This window comes from Salvelinus fontinalis, unplaced genomic scaffold (genome assembly GCF_029448725.1).
Source record: "Salvelinus fontinalis isolate EN_2023a unplaced genomic scaffold, ASM2944872v1 scaffold_0005, whole genome shotgun sequence".
Classification (NCBI taxonomy): Eukaryota; Metazoa; Chordata; class Actinopteri; order Salmoniformes; family Salmonidae; genus Salvelinus; species Salvelinus fontinalis.
In genome coordinates this window covers 653,497-678,201 of record NW_026600214.1, presented here as the reverse complement: position 1 = coordinate 678,201, position 24,705 = coordinate 653,497, and the positions used below count along the sequence as shown (strand labels likewise).

Below are 24,705 nucleotides of genomic sequence, written 5' to 3'. Positions count from 1 at the left end.
CTAAAACCATCAGTACTACAGCTACCATCATCATTACTAATACTACCATCATCATTACTATAACTACTACCATCAACAATACTACTACTACTACTACTACTACCATCAGCATTACTACTACTACCATCAACATTACTACTACTACCACCACCATCAACAATACTACTACTACTACCACCACCATCATCATTACTACTACTACCACCACCATCATCATTACTACTACTACTACCATCATCATCATTACTACTACTACCATCATCATTACTACTACTACCACCACCATCATCATTACTACTACTACCACCACCATCATCATTACTACTACTACCACCATCATCATTACTACTACTACTACCATCATCATTACTACTACTACCACCACCATCATCATTACTACTACTACCACCACCATCATCATTACTACTACTACCACCATCATCATTACTACTACTACCACCATCATCATTACTACTACTACTACCATCATCATTACTACTACTACCACCACCATCATCATTACTACTACTACCACCACCATCATCATTACTACTACTACCACCACCATCATCATTACTACTACCACCACCATCATCATTACTACTACTACCATCATCATTACTACTACTACTACCACCATCATCATTACTACTACTACTACCATCATCATTACTACTACTACCACCACCATCATCATTACTACTACTACCATCATCATTACTACTACCACCACCACCACCATCATCATTACTACTACTACTACCACCATCATCATTACTACTACTACCACCACCATCATCATTACTACTACTACCATCATCATTACTACTACCACCACCACCATCATCATTACTACTACTACCACCACCATCATCATTACTACTACTACCACCATCATCATTACTACGACTACCATCATCATCATTACTACTACTACCATCATCATCATTACTACTACTACCATCATCATCATTACTACTACCACCACCACCATCATCATTCCTACTACTACCATCATCATCATTACTACTACTACCACCACCATCATCATTACTACTACTACCATCATCATCATTACTACTACTACCATCATCATCATTACTACTACCACCACCACCATCATCATTACTACTACTACCACCACCATCATCATTACTACTACTACCACCATCATCATTACTACTACTACCACCACCATCATCATTACTACTACTACCACCACCATCATCATTACTACTACTACCACCACCATCATCATTACTACTACTACCATCATCATTACTACTACCACCACCACCATCATCATTACTACTACTACTACCATCATCATTACTACTACTACTACCATCATCATTACTACTACTACTACCACTACCATCATCATTACTACTACTACCACCGTCATCATTACTACTACTACTACCATCATCATTACTACTACTACCACCACCATCATCATTACTACTACTACTACCACTGTCATCATTACTACTACTACCACCATCGTCATCATTACTACTACTACCACTGTCATCATTACTACTACTACTACCATCATCATCATTACTACTACTACCACCATCATCATTACTACTACTACCACCACCATCATCATTACTACTACTACCACCACCGTCATCATTAATACTACTACTACCACTGTCATCATTACTACTACTACTACCATCATCATTACTACTACTACCACCGTCATCATCATTACTACTACTACCACCACCATCATCATTACTACTACCACCATCATCATTACTACTACCACCATCATCATTACTACTACTACTACCATCATTACTACTACTACTACCATCATCATTACTACTACTACTACCACTGTCATCATTACTACTACTACTACCATCATCATCATTACTACTACCACCACCACCATCATTACTACTACTACCACCACCATCATCATTACTACTACCACCATCATCATTACTACTACTACTACCATCATTACTACTACTACTACCATCATCATTACTACTACCATCATCATCATTACTACTACTACCACCATCATCATTACTACTACTACCACCACCATCATCATTACTACTACTACCACCACCGTCATCATTACTACTACTACTACCACTGTCATCATTACTACTACTACTACCATCATCATTACTACTACTACCACCGTCATCATTACTACTACCACCACCACCATCATCATTACTACTACTACCACTGTCATCATTACTACTACTACCACCACCATCATCATTACTACTACTACCACCACCATCATCATTACTACTACTACTACCACCATCATCATTACTACTACTACCACCACCACCATCATCATTACTACTACTACTACCACCATCATCATTACTACTACTACCACTACCACCATCATCATTACTACTACTACTACCACTGTCATCATTACTACTACTACTACCATCATCATTACTACTACTACCACCGTCATCATTACTACTACCACCACCATCATCATTACTACTACTACCACCACCATCATCATTACTACTACCACCATCATCATTACTACTACTACTACCATCATTACTACTACTACTACCATCATTACTACTTCTACTACCATCATCATTACTACTACTACCACCATCATCATTACTACAACTACCACCATCATCATTACTACTACCACCATCATTACTACTACTACCACCACCATCATTACTACTACAACTACCACCATCATCATTACTACTACTACTACCATCATTACTACTACCACCATCATTATTACTACTACTACTATCATCATTACTACTACTACTATCATCATTACTACCATCATCATTACTACTACCACCATCATCATTACTACTACTACCACCATCATCATCATTACTACTACCACCACCATCATTACTACTACAACTACCACCATCATCATTACTACTACTACTACTACCATCATCATTACTACTACTACCACCATCATTACTACTACTACCACCACCATCATTACTACTACTACCATCATCATTACTACTACTACCACCACCATCATTATTACTACTACTACTATCATCATTACTACTACTACTACCATCATCATTACTACTACTACTACCATCATCATTACTACTACTACCACCATCATTACTACTACTACTACCATCATCATTACTACTACTACCACCATCATTACTACTACTACCATCATCATTACTACTACTACCACCATCATTACTACTACTACCACCATCATTACTACTACTATCATCATTACTACTACTATCATCATTACTACTACCACCACCATCATCATTACTACTACTACTACCATCATCATTACTACTACTACTACCACCATCATTACTACTACTACCATCATCATTACTACTACTACTACCATCATCATTACTACTACTACTACCACCATCATTACTACTACTACCACCATCATTACTACTACTATCATCATCATTACTACTACTACCACCATCATTACTACTACTACCACCATCATTACTACTACTATCATCATTACTACTACCACCACCATCATCATTACTACTACTACTACCATCATCATTACTACTACTACTACCACCATCATTACTACTACTACCACCATCATTACTACTACTACCATCATCATTACTACTACTACTACCATCATCATTACTACTACTACTACCACCATCATTACTACTACTACCACCATCATTACTACTACTATCATCATTACTACTACCACCATCATCATTATTACTACTACTACTACCATCATCATTACTACTACTACCACCGTCATCATTACTACTACCACCACCACCATCATCATTACTACTACTACCACTGTCATCATTACTACTACTACCACCACCATCATCATTACTACTACTACTACCACCATCATCATTACTACTACTACCACCACCACCATCATCATTACTACTACTACTACCACCATCATCATTACTACTACTACCACTACCACCATCATCATTACTACTACTACTACTACCACTGTCATCATTACTACTACTACTACCATCATCATTACTACTACTACCACCGTCATCATTACTACTACCACCACCATCATCATTACTACTACTACCACCACCATCATCATTACTACTACCACCATCATCATTACTACTACCACCATCATCATTACTACTACTACTACCATCATTACTACTACTACTACCATCATTACTACTACTACTACCATCATTACTACTTCTACTACCATCATCATTACTACTACTACCACCATCATCATTACTACAACTACCACCATCATCATTACTACTACCACCATCATTACTACTACTACCACCACCATCATTACTACTACAACTACCACCATCATCATTACTACTACTACTACCATCATTACTACTACCACCATCATTATTACTACTACTACTATCATCATTACTACTACTACTATCATCATTACTACTACTACCATCATCATTACTACTACCACCATCATCATTACTACTACTACCACCATCATCATCATTACTACTACCACCACCATCATTACTACTACAACTACCACCATCATCATTACTACTACTACTACTACCATCATCGTTACTACTACTACCACCATCATTACTACTACTACCACCACCATCATTACTACTACTACCATCATCATTACTACTACTACCACCACCATCATTATTACTACTACTACTATCATCATTACTACTACTACTACCATCATCATTACTACTACTACTACCATCATCATTACTACTACTACCACCATCATTACTACTACTACTACCATCATCATTACTACTACTACCACCATCATTACTACTACTACCATCATCATTACTACTACTACCACCATCATTACTACTACTACCACCATCATTACTACTACTATCATCATTACTACTACCACCACCATCATCATTACTACTACTACTACCATCATCATTACTACTACTACTACCACCATCATTACTACTACTACCACCATCATTACTACTACTACCATCATCATTACTACTACTACTACCATCATCATTACTACTACTACTACCACCATCATTACTACTACTACCACCATCATTACTACTACTATCATCATTACTACTACCACCATCATCATTATTACTACTACTACTACCATCATCATTACTACTACTACCACCGTCATCATTACTACTACCACCACCACCATCATCATTACTACTACTACCACTGTCATCATTACTACTACTACCACCACCATCATCATTACTACTACTACTACCACCATCATCATTACTACTACTACCACCACCACCATCATCATTACTACTACTACTACCACCATCATCATTACTACTACTACCACTACCACCATCATCATTACTACTACTACTACCACTGTCATCATTACTACTACTACTACCATCATCATTACTACTACTACCACCGTCATCATTACTACTACCACCACCATCATCATTACTACTACTACCACCACCATCATCATTACTACTACCACCATCATCATTACTACTACCACCATCATCATTACTACTACTACTACCATCATTACTACTACTACTACCATCCTTACTACTACTACTACCATCATTACTACTTCTACTACCATCATCATTACTACTACTACCACCATCATCATTACTACAACTACCACCATCATCATTACTACTACCACCATCATTACTACTACTACCACCACCATCATTACTACTACAACTACCACCATCATCATTACTACTACTACTACCATCATTACTACTACCACCATCATTATTACTACTACTACTATCATCATTACTACTACTACTATCATCATTACTACTACTACCATCATCATTACTACTACCACCATCATCATTACTACTACTACCACCATCATCATCATTACTACTACCACCACCATCATTACTACTACAACTACCACCATCATCATTACTACTACTACTACTACCATCATCGTTACTACTACTACCACCATCATTACTACTACTACCACCATCATTACTACTACTACCACCACCATCATTACTACTACTACCATCATCATTACTACTACTACCACCACCATCATTATTACTACTACTACTATCATCATTACTACTACTACTACCATCATCATTACTACTACTACTACCATCATCATTACTACTACTACCACCATCATTACTACTACTACTACCATCATCATTACTACTACTACCACCATCATTACTACTACTACCACCATCATTACTACTACTACCATCATCATTACTACTACTACCATCATCATTACTACTACTACCATCATCATTACTACTACTACCACCATCATTACTACTACTACCACCATCATTACTACTACTATCATCATTACTACTACCACCACCATCATCATTACTACTACTACTACCATCATCATTACTACTACTACCACCATCATTACTACTACTACCACCATCATTACTACTACTACCATCATCATTACTACTACTACTACCACCATCATTACTACTACTACCACCATCATTACTACTACTACCACCATCATTACTACTACTATCATCATTACTACTACCACCATCATCATTACTACTACTACTACCATCATCATTACTACTACCACCACCACCACCATCATTACTACTACTATCATCATTACTACTACCACCACCATCATTACTACTACCACCACCATCATTACTACTACCACCACCATCATTACTACTACCACCACCATCATTACTACTACTATCATCATTACTACTACTATCACCACCACCACCATCATTACTACCACCACCACCACCAGTACTACTACCACCGCCACCATCATCGTTACTACTACTACTACCATCATCATCATTACTACTACTACCATCATCATCATTACTACTACTACCATCATCATCATCATTACTACTACTACCATCATCATCATCATTACTACTACTACCATCATCATCATCATTACTACTACTACCACCACCACCATCATCATCATTACTACTACCATCACCACCATCATCATCATTACTACTACCATCATCATCATTACTACTACCATCATCATCATTACTACTACTATCATCATCATTACTACTACTACTACCATCATTACTACTACTACTACCATCATCATTACTACTACTATCATCATCATTACTACTACTACTACCATCATCATTACTACTACTACCATCATCATTACTACTACCACCATCATCATTACTACTACTACTACCATCATCATCATTACTACTACCATCATCATTACTACTACCATCATCATTACTACTACTACCACCATTACCATCATCGTTACTACTACTACCACCATCATCATCATTACCACTACTACCATCATCATCATTACTACTACTACCACCACCATCATTACTACTACTACTACCACCATCATCATTACTACTACCACCACCACCATCATCATTACTACTACTACCACCACCACCACCATCATTACTACTACTACTACCATCATCATTACTGCTACCACCACCATCATTACTACTACCATCATCATTACTACCACCATCATCATTACTACTACAACTACCACCATCATTACTACTACCACCACCATCATTACTACTACTACTACCATCATCATTACTACTACCACCACCATCATTACTACCACCATCATCATTACTACTACCATCATCATTACTACCACCATCATCATTACTACTACAACTACCACCATTACTACTACCACCACCACCATCATCATTACTACTACTACTACCATCATCATTACTGCTACCACCACCATCATTACTACTACTACTACCACCATCATCATTACTACTACTGCTACCACCATCATCATTACTACTACAACTACCACCATCATTACTACTACCACCACCACCATCATCATTACTACTACTGCTACCACCATCATCATTACTACTACTGCTACCACCATCATCATTACTACTACTGCTACCACCATCATTACTACTACAACTACCACCATCATTACTACTACCACCACCACCATCATCATTACTACTACTGCTACCACCATCATCATTACTACTACTACTACCACCATCATCAGTACTACTACTACCATCATCATCATTACTCCTACCATCATCATTACTACTACCATCATCATTACTACTACCATCATCATTACTACTACCATCATCATTACTACTACTACTACCACTACCATCATCATTACTACTACCACCATCATTACTACTACCACCACCACCATCATCATTACTACTACTACTACCACCATCATCATTACTACTACCATCATCATCATTACTACTACCATCATCATTACTACTACTACCACCACCACCATCATCATTACTACTACCACCACCACCATCATCATTACTACTACTACCATCATCATCATTACTACTACCATCATCATTACTACTACTACCATCATCATTACTACTACTACCATCATCATTACTACTACTACTACTACTACCATCATCATTACTACTACTACTACCACTACCATCATCATTACTACTACTACCACTACCATCATCATTACTACTACTACCACCACCATCATCATTACTACTACCACCACCACCATCATCATTACTACTACTACCACCACCATCATCATTACTACTACTACTACCATCATCATTACTACTACTACAACCACCATCATTACTACTACCACCACCATCATTACTACTACCACCACCATCATTACTACTACTATCATCATTACTACTACCACCACCATCATTACTACCACCACCACCACCAGTACTACTACCACCGCCACCATCATCGTTACTACTACTACCACCATCATCATTACTACTACTACCACCATCATAACTACTACCACCACCATCATCATTACTACTACTACCACCACCACCATCATCATCATTACTACTACTACCATCATCATCATTACTACTACTACCATCATCATTACTACTACTATCACCACCACCATCATCATCATTACTACTACTACCATCATCATCATTACTACTACCATCATCATCATTACTACTACTATCATCATCATTACTACTACTATCATCATCATTACTACTACTACTACCATCATCATTACTACTACTACTACCATCATCACTACTACTACTACCATCATCATTACTACTACTACTACCATCATCATTACTACTACTACCATCATCATTACTACTACTACCATCATCGTTACTACTACTACCATCATCATCATTACTACTACTACTACCATCATCATCATTACTACTACTACTACCATCATCATTACTACTACTACTACCATCATCATTACTACTACCACCATCATCATCATTACTACTACCACCATCATCATCATTACTACTACTACCATCATCATCATTACTACTACTACTACCATCATCATTACTACTACCACCACCACCACCATCATTACTACTACCACCATCATTACTACTACCACCACCATCATTACTACTACCACCACCATCATTACTACTACCACCACCATCATTACTACTACCACCACCATCATTACTACTACTATCATCATTACTACTACTATCACCACCACCACCATCATTACTACCACCACCACCACCAGTACTACTACCACCGCCACCATCATCGTTACTACTACTACTACCATCATCATCATTACTACTACTACCATCATCATCATTACTACTACTACCATCATCATCATTACTACTACTACCATCATCATCATTACTACTACTACTACCATCATCATCATTACTACTACCACCACCACCATCATCATTACTACTACTACTACTACCACCATCATCATTACTACTACTACTACTACCACCATCATCATTACTACTACTACTACTACCACCATCATCATTACTACTACTACCATCATCATCATTACTACTACCACCACCACCATCATCATTACTACTACTACTACCATCATCATCATTACTACTACCATCATCATTACTACTACCATCATCATTACTACTACCATCATCATCATTACTACTACTACTACCATCATCATCATTACTACTACTACTACCATCATCATCATTACTACTACTACTACCATCATCATCATTACTACTACTACTACCATCATCATCATTACTACTACCATCATCATTACTACTACCATCATCATTACTACTACCATCATCATCATTACTACTACCACCACCACCATCATCATTACTACTACTACTACCATCATCATCATTACTACTACCACCACCACCATCATCATTACTACCACCACCACCATCATCATTACTACTACTACTACCATCATCATCATTACTACCACCACCACCATCATCATTACTACTACAACTACCACCATCATCATTACTACTACTACCACCATCATTACTACTACAACTACCACCATCATTACTACTACAACTACCACCATCATTACTACTACCACCACCACCATCATCATTACTACTACTACCACCATCATTATTACTACTACTACCACCATCATTACTACTACAACTACCACCATCATTACTACTACCACCACCACCATCATCATTACTACTACAACTACCACCATCATTACTACTACAACTACCACCATCATCATTACTACTACTACCACCATCATTATTACTACTACTACCACCATCATTACTACTACAACTACCACCATCATTACTACTACCACCACCACCATCATCATTACTACTACTACTACCATCATCATCATTACTACTACCATCATCATTACTACTACCATCATCATTACTACTACCATCATCATTACTACTACCATCATCATCATTACTACTACTACTACCATCATCATCATTACTACTACTACTACCATCATCATCATTACTACTACCATCATCATTACTACTACCATCATCATTACTACTACCATCATCATCATTACTACTACCACCACCACCATCATCATTACTACTACTACTACCACCATCATCATTACTACTACTACCATCATCATCATTACTACTACCACCACCACCATCATCATTACTACTACTACTACCATCATCATCATTACTACCACCACCACCATCATCATTACTACTACAACTACCACCATCATCATTACTACTACTACCACCATCATTACTACTACAACTACCACCATCATTACTACTACAACTACCACCATCATTACTACTACCACCACCACCATCATTATTACTACTACTACCACCATCATTACTACTACAACTACCACCATCATTACTACTACCACCACCACCATCATCATTACTACTACTGCTACCACCATCATTACTACCACCACCACCACCATCATCATCATTACTACTACTACTACCACCATCATCATTACTACTACTACCACCACCACCATCATCATTACTACTACTGCTACCACCATCATTACTACCACCACCACCACCATCATCATCATTACTACTACTACCACCACCATCATTACTACTACTACTACCACCATCATCATTACTACTACTACCACCACCATCATCATTACTACTACTACCACCACCATCATCATTACTACTACTACTACCACCATCATCATTACTACTACTACTACCACCATCATCATTACTACTACTACCATCATCATCATTACTCCTACCATCATCATTACTACTACCATCATCATTACTACTACTACTACCACTACCACCATCATTACTACTACCACCACCACCATCATCATTACTACTACTGCTACCACCATCATCATTACTACTACTACCATCATTACTACTACTACCACCATCATCATTACTACTACCATCATCATCATTACTACTACCATAATCATTACTACTACCACCACCACCATCATCATTACTACTACTACCACCACCACCATCATCATTACTACTACCATCATCATTACTACTACCATCATCATTACTACTACCATCATCATTACTACTACCATCATCATTACTACTACCATCATCATTACTACTACCATCACCATTACTACTACCATCATCATTACTGCTACCATCATCATTACTGCTACCATCATCATCATTACTACTACCACCATCATCATTACTACTACTACTACCACTACCATCATCATTACTACTACCATCATCATCATTACTACTACTACCACCATCATCATCATTACTACTACTACCACCATCATCATCATTACTACTACTACCACCACCATCATCATTACTACTACCACCACCACCATCATCATTACTACTACTACCATCATTACTACCACCACCACCACCATCATCATTACTACTACCACCACCACCATCATCATTACTACTACCACCACCATCATCATTACTACTACCACCACCACCATCATCATTACTACTACTACCATCATCATTACTACTACTACCACCACCATCATCATTACTACTACCACCACCACCATCATCATTACTACTACCACCACCACCATCATCATTACTACTACTACCACCACCATCATCATTACTACTACCACCACTACCATCATCATTACTACTACCATCATCATTACTACTACCACCACTACCATCATCATTACTACTACTACCATCATCATTACTACTACTACCATCATCATTACTACTACTGCTACCACTACCATCATCATTACTACTACCATCATCATCATTACTACTACTACCACCATCATCATCATTACTACTACTACCACCATCATCATCATTACTACTACTACCACCATCATCATCATTACTACTACTACCACCACCATCATCATTACTACTACCACCACCACCATCATCATTACTACTACTACCATCATCATTACTACTACTACCATCATCATTACTACTACTACTACCACTACCATTAACATTACTACTACCATCATCATCATTACTACTACTACCACCATCATCATCATTACTACTACCACCATCATCATCATTACTACTACCACCACCACCATCATCATTACTACTACTACCATCATCATTACTACTACTACCATCATCATCATTACTACTACCACCACCACCATCATCATTACTACTACTACTACCACTACCATCATCATTACTACTACTACCATCATCATCATTACTACTACTACCACCATCATCATCATTACTACTACCACCATCATCATCATTACTACTACCACCACCACCATCATCATTACTACTACTACCATCATCATCATTACTACTACTACTACTACTACTACTACTACTACCACCACCATCATCATCATCATTACTACTACTACTACTACTACTACTACTACCACCACCATCATCATCACTACTACTACTACATTTACATTTACATTTAAGTCATTTAGCAGACGCTCTTATCTAGAGCGACTTACAAATTGGAAAGGTCATACATATTCATCCTGGTCCCCCCGTGGGGAATGAACCCACAACCCTGGCGTTGCAAGCGCCATGCTCTACCAACTGAGCCACACGGGACCAACACTACTACTACTACTACTACCACCATCATTACTACTACTGTCACCATCATTACTACTACTACCATCATCATTACTACTACTACCACCATTATCATCATTACTACTACCACCATCATCATCATTACTACTACTACTACCACCATCACCGTTACGACTACTACCATCATCATTATCATCATTACTACACCTACTACCACCACCGCCATCATTACTACCACTACTACCATCATCATTACTACTACTACTACTACCATCATCATTACTACTACTACTACTACTACTGCTACTACTACCATCATAACTACTACTACTACTACCATCAGCATTACTACTACTACTACCATCAGCATTACTACTACTACTACCATCATCATTACTACTACTACTACCGTCATCATTACTACTACTACTACCATCACCATTACTGCTACTACTACCATCATAATTATTACTACTACTACCATCATTACTACTACCACCACAATCATTACATCATTACTACTACTACCATCATCATTACTACTACTACTACTACCATCATCATTACTACTACTACTACCATCATCATTACTGCTACCACCGCCATCATCATTACTACTACTACTACTACCATCATCATTACTACTACTACTACTACTACCATCATCATTACTACTACTACTACCATCATCATTACTACTACTACTACTACTACCATCATCATTACTACTACTACCACCACCACCATCATTAAACTGCTATCATTACCATTACCACCCATACCACTACTATTTGGAATAATAAACAAACATAATAATAGTAATAACAATAATTGTAATAATAAGTAAGTTACTGTTTACTATGCAGATATTATTATTCAGTGTCCCTCAGGCTGTGGCAGACAAATACATATTTGAATTTTTAGTTTTTCCTCTGGGTTTAATAAGTTAACATTTGGAATAAATGTTGTCATTTCTGTGAATAATGAATCACTTGGTGAGGAATATTTATCACAGTAAAGGAGAAAGTGCATCTCTGTCTCTACCTCCCCTGTCGTGCAGTGACCACATACACGCTCCTCTGTGGGGAGCCATGTCTTTTTAAGTCCCTCTCTCTCTCTATTTTAGTTAAAGGGTTTCTTGCTAGTTTATTGTGTTTTGTTATTTGAACTGTATTGGTGGGGTACTAATGACATGTGGCTCAGAAGATTTTGGACATTTTAAGGCCTTTGTTTGTCTATGACCCCCCACCATTCATACCCTCTGCACTCCTCCACTGGGAGGTAATACAGATTACTGCAAATCCTCTAATGTTGATGACTTGGTTCTTTCTTGTAAATTGTTTCTATGAAGTTGCCGTTAAATTGCTCTGCCATCACTATTGTACGAGCTATTATTGGTGGGGTTACCCCTGTGCTGTGATGGGTGTTTTATATGGTGTGTCTTATCTTTTCTCTCCACTGGCTATCTGGCTAACAGGCTACACTCTAGACAGTCTCTTCTGCTGATGTGTGTGTGTCTGGTAGTGGGTCTCTCTCTATCCTACTCTTTTCCTTTCGGCATGGTTAATACATGCCTGGCGCCCCAACAAAATCTTTACATTTACCCCTCTCTAACCTTTACCCTTCTTACCCCTCTCTAACAATACCGCTACAAGATTTACCAACACTATGAAGTTTCTACAAAATGTTTCTACAAGATAATAACCACTAGCATCACATAATCACTAACCACCACACATGTTCAGACTCACCTCAGCTTTGAGATGTAGGCCAGACACTGATGGAAACTCCTCACTTCACTCTCTTCATCTGACCAGCCCTTCAGCTCTACAGGTTTTTTCTCTGGTTGGAGTTTCAGCACTTCTAGGAGGAGGGAGGCCTTTCTCTCTGAGAGGTCTATGGACCAGACTGGAGGATCTGACTGGTAAACTACCTGTAATGCTGGAAGGAAACTCCTGCCTGTTTGAATCTCATAATCCTTCACATGAGAGTACAGATCCAGCAGGAAATCACATTTCTGGTTGTGATATACTTTAGACAGTGACAACACTTTCTCTACAGTTGTTTGTATGGTTCCTCTCTCATGGAAAGGTGCTTGAAGACACAGATTCAGTAGGAATGTCTTCTCTCTCTTTGTCCTCTCTTCAGGGGATCTTCTCTGATCCTGTGGTGGAGTAAAACTGCAAGAACAGTTGAACAACAAATATATGAATATGTGAGAGGTATGATATGCATTTCTGAAGGTCACATGGTGGGTAAAATACAATGACTATCTTTCTAAACTCATCATCCACATACAGTAAATTGTTCTTCAAAATCCTGACTGCAAAGATCCCATATTTTCCAAACAGCATGTTTCTGTTTAGTTTATTGCAGAAATCTACAAGCTTCCTCTATAAGAAAACTAAAATCTCTGAACTGTACTGATCCAACTCACCTCAGCTGTGAGATGTAGGACAGACACTGAAGGAAACTCCTCACTTCACTCTCTTCATCTGACCAGCCCTTCAGCTCTATTGGTTTCTTCTCTGGTTGGAGTTTCAGCACTTCTAGGAGGAGGGAGGCCTTTCTCTCTGAGAGGTCTATGGACCAGACTGCAGGACCCGACTTGTAAACTGGCTGTAATGCTGGAAGGACACTCCTGCCTGTTTGAGTCTCATAGTCCTTCACATAAGAGTACAGATCCAGCAGGATGTCACATCTCTCAGTTTGATACACAGAGAACAGTGAAAGCAGTGTATTCACAGTTCTCTGGACCGTTTCTCTGTGATCTAGTGCTGCTTGTAGACACAAATCTAGTAGGACTGCTTTCTCTTCTGTCTCCAGTTTTTCAGGGGATCCTCTCTGATGCTGTAGAGGGGTAAACCTGTGACCCATAAAACACAAGAATGTCTATGTTCAGATAGAAGCAGGGAGAATGTGACTGCTGCCTCTTTAATAGACTGAATACTGTTGTCATGTCTATCTTGTTGTGTTGTTGTAATGTCTTATTTGTCCGTCTTAGCCTTTTGATAGGTTGTCATTGGAAATAAGAACAATATGTTCTCAGTTGATTTAAATAAATGAATAGTCACGAAGACATTGAGTAAATATTGGCTGTGAAAACACTCACCTGAGCTTGTTGATATTTGTTAGACACTTTAAAATGGTTTTGCTGAGAGGTTCACTGAGAACAGTTCTCTGATCCCTGAGACCTTCACTGAGAACAGTTCTCTGATCCCTGAGACCTTCACTGAGAACAGTTCTCTGATCCCAGTGTAGACAGAGATGAACCCCCTCTTGACTCTGTTTCATCACTTCTTCTGCTTTCTCAAACACTCGTCTTTCACCCTGGACTGGAAGGTGCAACTCATTTCCACAGAGACCAAGTAAAGTGGTGAAGTCCATCTCTGCCTCACTGCTCAGCAAAGTTGTCCAGAGTTGACAGAACATTGAGGGGTCAGATGAATCATCAGAGGATGGTCTTTAAAAGAGAACAGGTTATAAATTATATTATACTGATTATTTCAAAGTAGCATGACACAGAAGTGTTTATAACTCAGTATCTGAATGGAAGAGAATATAAGATATATTTTTTAAAGATGGGTTGCTTCATCCCAATTTCTCTTTCTTTTACTTGTTAATTGGAAATAAACTGGTAAATTAGATAACACAAATATTACCCAAGGTGTCTGACGTTCTTCAGAGAGCCCAGTATCTGCCTTACTCCTTGGTCTGACACAGTGCAGCCGTTCAGGTCCAAGTCAACTTTTCTCTCTGCCGACTGACTGGTCACATAAGACATAAGACATAAGACAAAAGACATGAGACTGCACAGCACTGGTGAGGATCAAGATGTTCTTCATTCAGGTCTAGATGATAGTCCAGTTTGTCCAGGAGAAGCAGACAGGCCTCAGAAGACTGATATTCATACAAGCACTGACACAAAAACAGAAGATCTATCTCAAACTCAGGAGCACCACCTTCTGCATGATCTTGGTTTGTTTGAGATGGAAGAAATGTGTTCACCACTTCCTTGAAGAACCATTCTGACGTCTTCTTGATCTGTTGAGCTGGAACTAGACCGTTTACCAATCTAACATTCCTCTCATTCAGAAGGCCACACAGGAAAGGAATCAAGTGTTTTGTGTGTTTCCATTCTTCAGTCTGGCACTTCTCTAGAACCTCTCGGATTTTGTCTGGATTCTGTAAGAGCCAAAGGGCACCAAAGAACTCCTGCATTGTGTAGTGGAGAAATGCATAGTAGGAGTCTGACGCTGTGGGTGAAATCTTAACCATGAATGCCCCCAAGAATGCAAAAATGGACACTGCTTTCTTCACAACTCAGTGTTGTCAAGTTTAACACACTGCTCAACATGACCGAATACAAACAGTGTAGCTATTCCCTCCGCAAGGCAATCAAACAAGCTAAGCGTCAGTATAGAGACAAAGTAGATTCGCAATTCAACGGCTCAGACACAAGAGGTATGTGGCAGGGTCTACAGTCAATCACGGATTACAAAAAGAAAACCAGCCCCGTCGCGGACCAGGATGTCTTGCTCCCAGACAGACTAAATAACTTTTTTGCTCGCTTTGAGGACAATACAGCGCCAATGACACGGCTTGCTACCAAAACCTGCGGGCTCTCCTTCACTGCACCCGACGTGAGAAAAACATTTAAACGTGTTAACCCTCGCAAGAATGCAGGCCCAGACGGCATCCCCAGCCGCGTCCTCAGAGCATGCGCAGACCAGCTGGCTGGTGTGTTTACGGACAAATTCAATCAATCCTTATCCCAGTCTACTGTTCCCACATGCTTCAAGAGGGCCAGCATTGTCCCTGTTCCCAAGAAAGCTAAGGTAACTGAGCTAAACGACTACTGCCCTGTAGCACTCACTTCCGTCATCATGAAGTGCTTTGAGAGACTAGTCAAGGACCATATTACCTCCACCCTACCTGACACCCTAGACCCACTCCAATTTTCTTACCGCCCCAATACGTCCACAGACGACGCAATCGCAACCACGCTGCACACTGCCCTAACCCATCTGGACAAGAGGAATACCTATGTGAGAATGCTGTTCATCGACTACAGCTCAGCATTTAACACCATAGTACCCTCCAAACTCGTCATCAAGCTCGGGACCCTGGGTCATGACCTCGCCCTGTGCAACTGGGTACTGGACTTCCTGACGGGCCGCCCCCAGGTGATGAGGGTAGGCAACAACTTCTCCACCCCGCTGATCCTCAACACTGGGGCCCCACAAGGGTGCGTTCTGAGCTCTCTCCTGTACTCCCTGTTCACCATCGACTGCGTGGCCATGCACGCCTCCAACTCAATCATCAAGTTTGCAGACAACACTACAGTGGTAGGCTTGATTACCAAAAACAAAAACGACGAGACGGCCTACAGGGAGGAGGTGAGGGCCCTCGGAAGGTGGTTTCAGGAAAATAACCTTACACTCAACGTCAACAAAACAAAGGAGATGATCGTGGACTTAAGGAAACAGCAGAGGGAATACCCCCCTATCCACATCGACGGGACAGTAGTTGAGAGGGTCGTAAGTTTTAAGTTCCTCGGCGTACACATCACGGACAAACTGAATTGGTCCACACACACAGACAGCGTGGTGAAGAAGGCGGCTTGTCACCAACAGCACTCACAAACTTTTACAGATGCACAATCGAGAGCATCCTGTCGGGCAGTATCCCCGCCTTGTACTGCAACTGCTCCGCCCACAACCGTAAGGCTCTCCAGAGGGTAGTGAGGTCTGCACAACGCATCACCGGGGGCAAACTACCTGCCCTCCAGGACACCTACACCACCCGATGTCACAGGAAGCCCATAAAGATCATCAAGGACAACAACCACCCGAGCCACTGCCTGTTCACCCCGCTATCATCCAAAAGGCGAGGGCAGTACAGGTGCATCGAAGCAGGGACCGAGAGACTGAAAAACAGCTTCTATCTCAAGGCCATCAGACTGTTATCTTCTTATGGCTGCAGGGCGGTGCCGGTACACTTATGACAACAGCCACTTCAAGTGCAGGGCGCGAAATTCAAAATATATTATTTTTAAATATTTAACTTTCACACATTAACAAGTCCAATACAGCTAATGAAAGATACACATCTTGTGAATCCAGCCAACATGTCCGATTTTTTAAATGTTTTACAGCGAAAACACCACGTATATTTATGTTAGCTCACCACCAAATACAAAAAAGGACAGACATTTTTCACAGCACAGGTAGCATGCACAAAACCAACATAACTAACCAAGATCCAACCAAACTAACCAAGAAACAACTTCATCAGATGACAGTCCTATAACATGTTACACAATAAATCTATGTTTTGTTCGAAAAATGTGCATATTTGAGGTATAAATCAGTTTTACATTGCAGCTAACATCACAGCTACCGTCAGAAATAGCACCGAAGCAGCCAGAGTAATTACAGACACCAACGTCAAATACCTAAATACTCATCATAAAACATTTCTGAAAAATACATGGTGTACTGCAAATGAAAGACAGGCATCTTGTGATTCCAGCCAATATTTCCGATTTTTTAAGTGTTTTACAGCGAAAACACAATATAGCATTATATTAGCTTACCACAATAGCCAGAAACACAAGCCATTTACCAGCAGCAAAAGTTAGCGATCGTAACAAACCAGCAAAAGATATATAATTTTTGACTAACCTTGATAAGCTTCATCAGATGACAGTCCTATAACATCAGGTTATACATACACTTATGTTTTGTTCGAAAATGTGCATATTTAGAGCTGAAATCAGTGGTTATACATTGTGCTAACGTAGCATCTTTTTCCCACAACGTCCGGATATTTATCTGACACTCACATATTCTGACCAAATAACTATTTATAAACATGACTAAAAAATACATGTTGTATAGGAAATGATAGATACACTAGTTCTTAATGCAATCGCAGTGTTAGAATTCTAAAAATAACTTTTTTGACATAAGGCTTACGGTATAGCTAGAGCGTGCCCAAAACCTGGGCGCAAAACTAATAGTACACAGTTCGACAGATATATGAAATAGCATCATAAAATGGGTCCAACTTTTGATGAGTTTCCATCAGAATGTTGTACAAGAGGTCCTTTGTCGGGAACAATCGTTGTTTGGTTTTAGAACGTCCTTTGTCCCTCTTGAATTAGCAAGCACACTAGCCAAGTGGCACGAAGCTCTCCTTCCTGAACAAAGGCACACAACGCAACACGCCTAACGTCCCGAATAAATTTCAATAATCTAATAAAACTATATTGAAAAAACATACTTTACGATGATATTGTCACATGTATCAAATAAAATCAAAGCCGGAGATAGTAGTCGCCTATAACGACAGCTTTCCAGAAGGCAATTCCAGGTCCATCCTCGCACTTTCCAGAAAACAGGAAATGGGTGACACGTCATTCCAAGAGGATTTATTCCACCTCAGACCAAGATAATCACTCCATTTATTCTCTCACTGCCTCTTGACATCTAGTGGAAGGTGTATGACGTGCATGTATACTAATACGTATCATGCCCATTTATAGGCAGGCCCTAGAACAGAGCATCATTTTCAGACTTCCACTTCCTGGTCAGGAGGTTTGCTGCCAAATGAGTTCTGTTTTACTCACAGATATAATTCAAACGGTTTTAGAAACTAGAGAGTGTTTTCTATCCAATAGTAATAATAATATGCATATTGTACGAGCAAGAATTGAGTACGAGGCCGTTTGAAATGGGCACCTTTTATCAGAGCTACTCAATACTGCCCCTGCAGCCCAAACAGGTTAAACAGCCACCACTAACATTGAGTGGCTGCTGCCAACATACTGACTCAACTCCAGCCACTTTAATAATGGAAAATTGATGTAAAAAATGTATCACTAGCCACTTTAAAAATTGCCACTTAATATAATGTTAAAAATACCCTACATTACTCATCTCATATGTATATACTGTACTCGATACCATCTACTGCATCGTACCTATGCCGTTCTGTACCATCACTCATTCATATATTTGTATGTACATATTCTTTATCCCTTTACACTTGTGTGTATAAGGTAGTTGTGTATTAGGTAGTTGTTGTGAATTGTTGTTAGATTACTCGTTGGTTATTACTGCATTGTTGGAACTAGAAGCACAAGCATTTTGCTACACTCGCATTAACATCTGCTAACCATGTGTATGTGACAAATAAAAGTTGATTTGATTTGATTTGAAAAGGAGTCAGGCTCAGCACTCAGCATCTGTGTTAAGTAAGCCCTGATGGATTCATCACTGAACCCTTTCACCTCCACTCTGAACCAGTCTGTGGGCCAGTCTGTCAGGAAGTCTTCAGATTGATCTGGTCTGCATGTGATCACAATCTTTGCATCCGGGAGGAGGTTCTCCATGAGGTTCTTTACTACCGACAGAGAGGAGAGGTCTGTGTCTGTGATTCCATCAAATATGATGACAACGTTTTCAGAGTTCTTTTTAATATCCTGTAACACTTCTTCTTTGCTTTCTTCTGGCTCACTGTACATGTTAAAGAGAAGGTCCTCCAGGTTCATGGGTTTTCTGTGTGAAATGTCTCTCACACCAAAATAAAACATGTAATCTAGTTCTCTGTGATCTTTCTCTGCCCAGAGGTTCAACATTTGATGGGCGACTGTTGTTTTTCCAATTCCAGGTTTTCCAAAAAGGAGGATTTTTTTCTCATGTGTTTTTAGCAGCTCAGCAGGTGATGTTTCCTGTTTGGACATGGGGATGAAGCTCTTTAGCTTTTTAGGCCGAGCTTTCTTGCATATTTTATTCTTCATTTTAATTTCAGAGTCAGATGAATGCACGTCTGTATCTAACACAAGAGGGGTGTAAGAAAAAGTCCCCTCATTTCTACATCTCTCTGGTAGGAGACTACAGCTTTGTTTCCATGCACCCTCTGTGATCTTCCGTGCTTCACATTTCAGCTGTGTCTGATATCTGTGACAGGGTTTTGAACCTAAAATACGGGTATTAACTTCTACTTGGTACTCATCCCGGATCCGGGAGCACCCTCATCAGTAAAAAGGCTGACTAGCATAGCCTAGCATAGCGCCACAAGTAAATACTAGCATCAAAATATCATTAAATCACAAGTCCAAGACACCAGATGAAAGATACACATCTTGTGAATCCAGCCATCATTTCTGATTTTTAAAATGTTTTACAGGGAAGACACAATATGTAAATCTATTAGCTAACCACGATAGCAAAAGACACATCTTTTTTTTGTCCACCATTTTTTTCCTGCATAGGTAGCTATCAAAATTTCGACCACATAATGATATAAATAGTCACTAACCAAGAAATAACTTCATCAGATGACAGTCTGATAACATATTTATTGTATAGCATATGTTTTGTTAGAAAAATGTGCATATTTCAGGTATAAATCACAGTTCTACATTGCAGCTGCAATCTGAAATAGCGTTGATGCAGCCAGAATAATTACAGAGACCAACGTCAAATACCTAATTACTCATCATAAATCATTTCTGAAAAATACACAGCATACAGCAAATGAAAGCCCAACATCTTGTGAATCCAGCCAATATTTCAGATTTTTTAAGTGTTTTACAGCGAAAACACAATATAGCATTATATTAGCTTACCACAATAGCCAGAAACACAAGCAATTTACCAGCAGCAAAGGTTAGCGATCGTAACAATCCAGCAAAAGATATATTATTTTTGACTAACCTGGATAAACTTCATCAGATGACAGTCCTGTAACATCATATTACACAATGCATATAGGTTTTGTTCGAGAATGTGCATATTTAGCAGCACAAATCGTGGTTATACAATGTGATCAGTAGCAACATTTCAGGCATTCTGGCCGGCGCCATCTTGGAGAGGCACCTAATCTAATCGATAACTAATCGTAAACTTGACTAAAAAATACAGGTTGGACAGCAAATGAAAGATGCATTAGTTATTAATGCAACCGCTGTGTTAGATTTTTTAAATTAACGTTACTAGACATGCAGTGTGCGTTACAGCCAGACCAGTGCCAAAATTAATGGCGGACAAATCCTTTTACATTTTTCCACAGAAATACGAATAACATCATAAATAGCTCTTACTTTTGGACGAGCTGCCATCAGAATCTTGGGCAAGTTGTCCTTTGTCCAAAAGAATCGTTGCTCGGTTGAAGAACGTCCTCTTCAACTTTGGAAATAGCCGCAAACATTAGCCATGTGGCGCAGACATGCCCAAATCTTCAAAACGCAACAAAAAGGAAATTCCAAAAATCGCAATATAATCACATAAACTGATATAACTTGGTTTAAAATAACTTCGTTATGATGTTTCTAACACCTATACCGAATAAAATCAGAGCAGGATATATCTAAGGCCTATAACGTGAGCTTTTCAAAACGCCATCCTAAGGTCCTCTTCTGCGTCATGAAGAAAGTTGAAAAGAGTGCACCCCCCATTCCATGGGCTTTTATAAGGTCTCAGATCTGCCTAGAAACTCCATTCCAATTCTCATTGGTTACTGACATCCAGGGGGAGGTGCATGCAGTTCATGTCGACCCATAGGATACATACAGAGTTTTAAACTGATCCTAGAACAGAGTCAACATTTTCAGATTTTGCAGTACCCGTCAGGAATTTCGCTGCCAAACGAGTTCTGTTTCACTCAGAGAAATATTTCAAACGGTTTTAGAAACTAGAGAGTGTTTTCTATCCAATAGTAATAATAATATGCATATTGTACGAGCAAGAATTGAGTACGAGGCAGTTTAATTTGGAGACGATATTTTCCAAAGTGGAAACAGCACCCCCTATATTGAGAAAAGGTTTTAAGGGAAGAGAGAGTAAATGTAAATGCACTGTGCCACCAAATCAAAGCCAATCTAAAGGACTAGAGAAAATCAGGATAGAAAGCTACAAGGATACACTGGTAGATCTTCATAGATTGAAGGTGATATTTTGGGGATAAATGGTCATCAAAAACAAGAAGGACCGAGGGGCACTAAAAACACTGAAAACAAGTTACAATGCATTTGTTATGATGGCATGTTCAATAGAACAATATCTATAAAAACTCTGACACGTTTCAGCATAGCCTTCGTCAAGGAACACGATGACACAAATCTCTATTTAACATGCCATCATAATAAAGCTACGCTGCAGCGTAGCTACAACGCCTGAGCCTCCTCATTATTATGACGTTGTTAACCTTCCCGTCTTCAATTCAGACCCATGCCAGGAAGTAAAAAGCAGCAACAGATAAATATACATGTCCGTTGGGGTGGGGGCAGGGTAATTGT

General features: G+C 39.2%; 1 protein-coding gene across 1 annotated transcript in view; it reads right to left on the bottom strand.

The window, feature by feature from the left end:
• LOC129841978 (uncharacterized) overlaps positions 1-24,705 on the bottom strand; it is a 107,577-nt gene that overhangs the window by 70,469 nt on the left and 12,403 nt on the right. The window contains exons 2-5 of the mRNA XM_055910348.1: positions 17,063-17,167; positions 16,513-16,863; positions 15,838-16,266; positions 15,152-15,580 (exon numbers count right to left, since the gene is read on the bottom strand). Coding sequence (XP_055766323.1) covers positions 15,152-15,580; positions 15,838-16,266; positions 16,513-16,832 — 1,178 coding nt within the window. The 5' untranslated portion in view covers positions 16,833-16,863; positions 17,063-17,167. The remainder of the gene's footprint in view (positions 1-15,151; positions 15,581-15,837; positions 16,267-16,512; positions 16,864-17,062; positions 17,168-24,705) is intronic.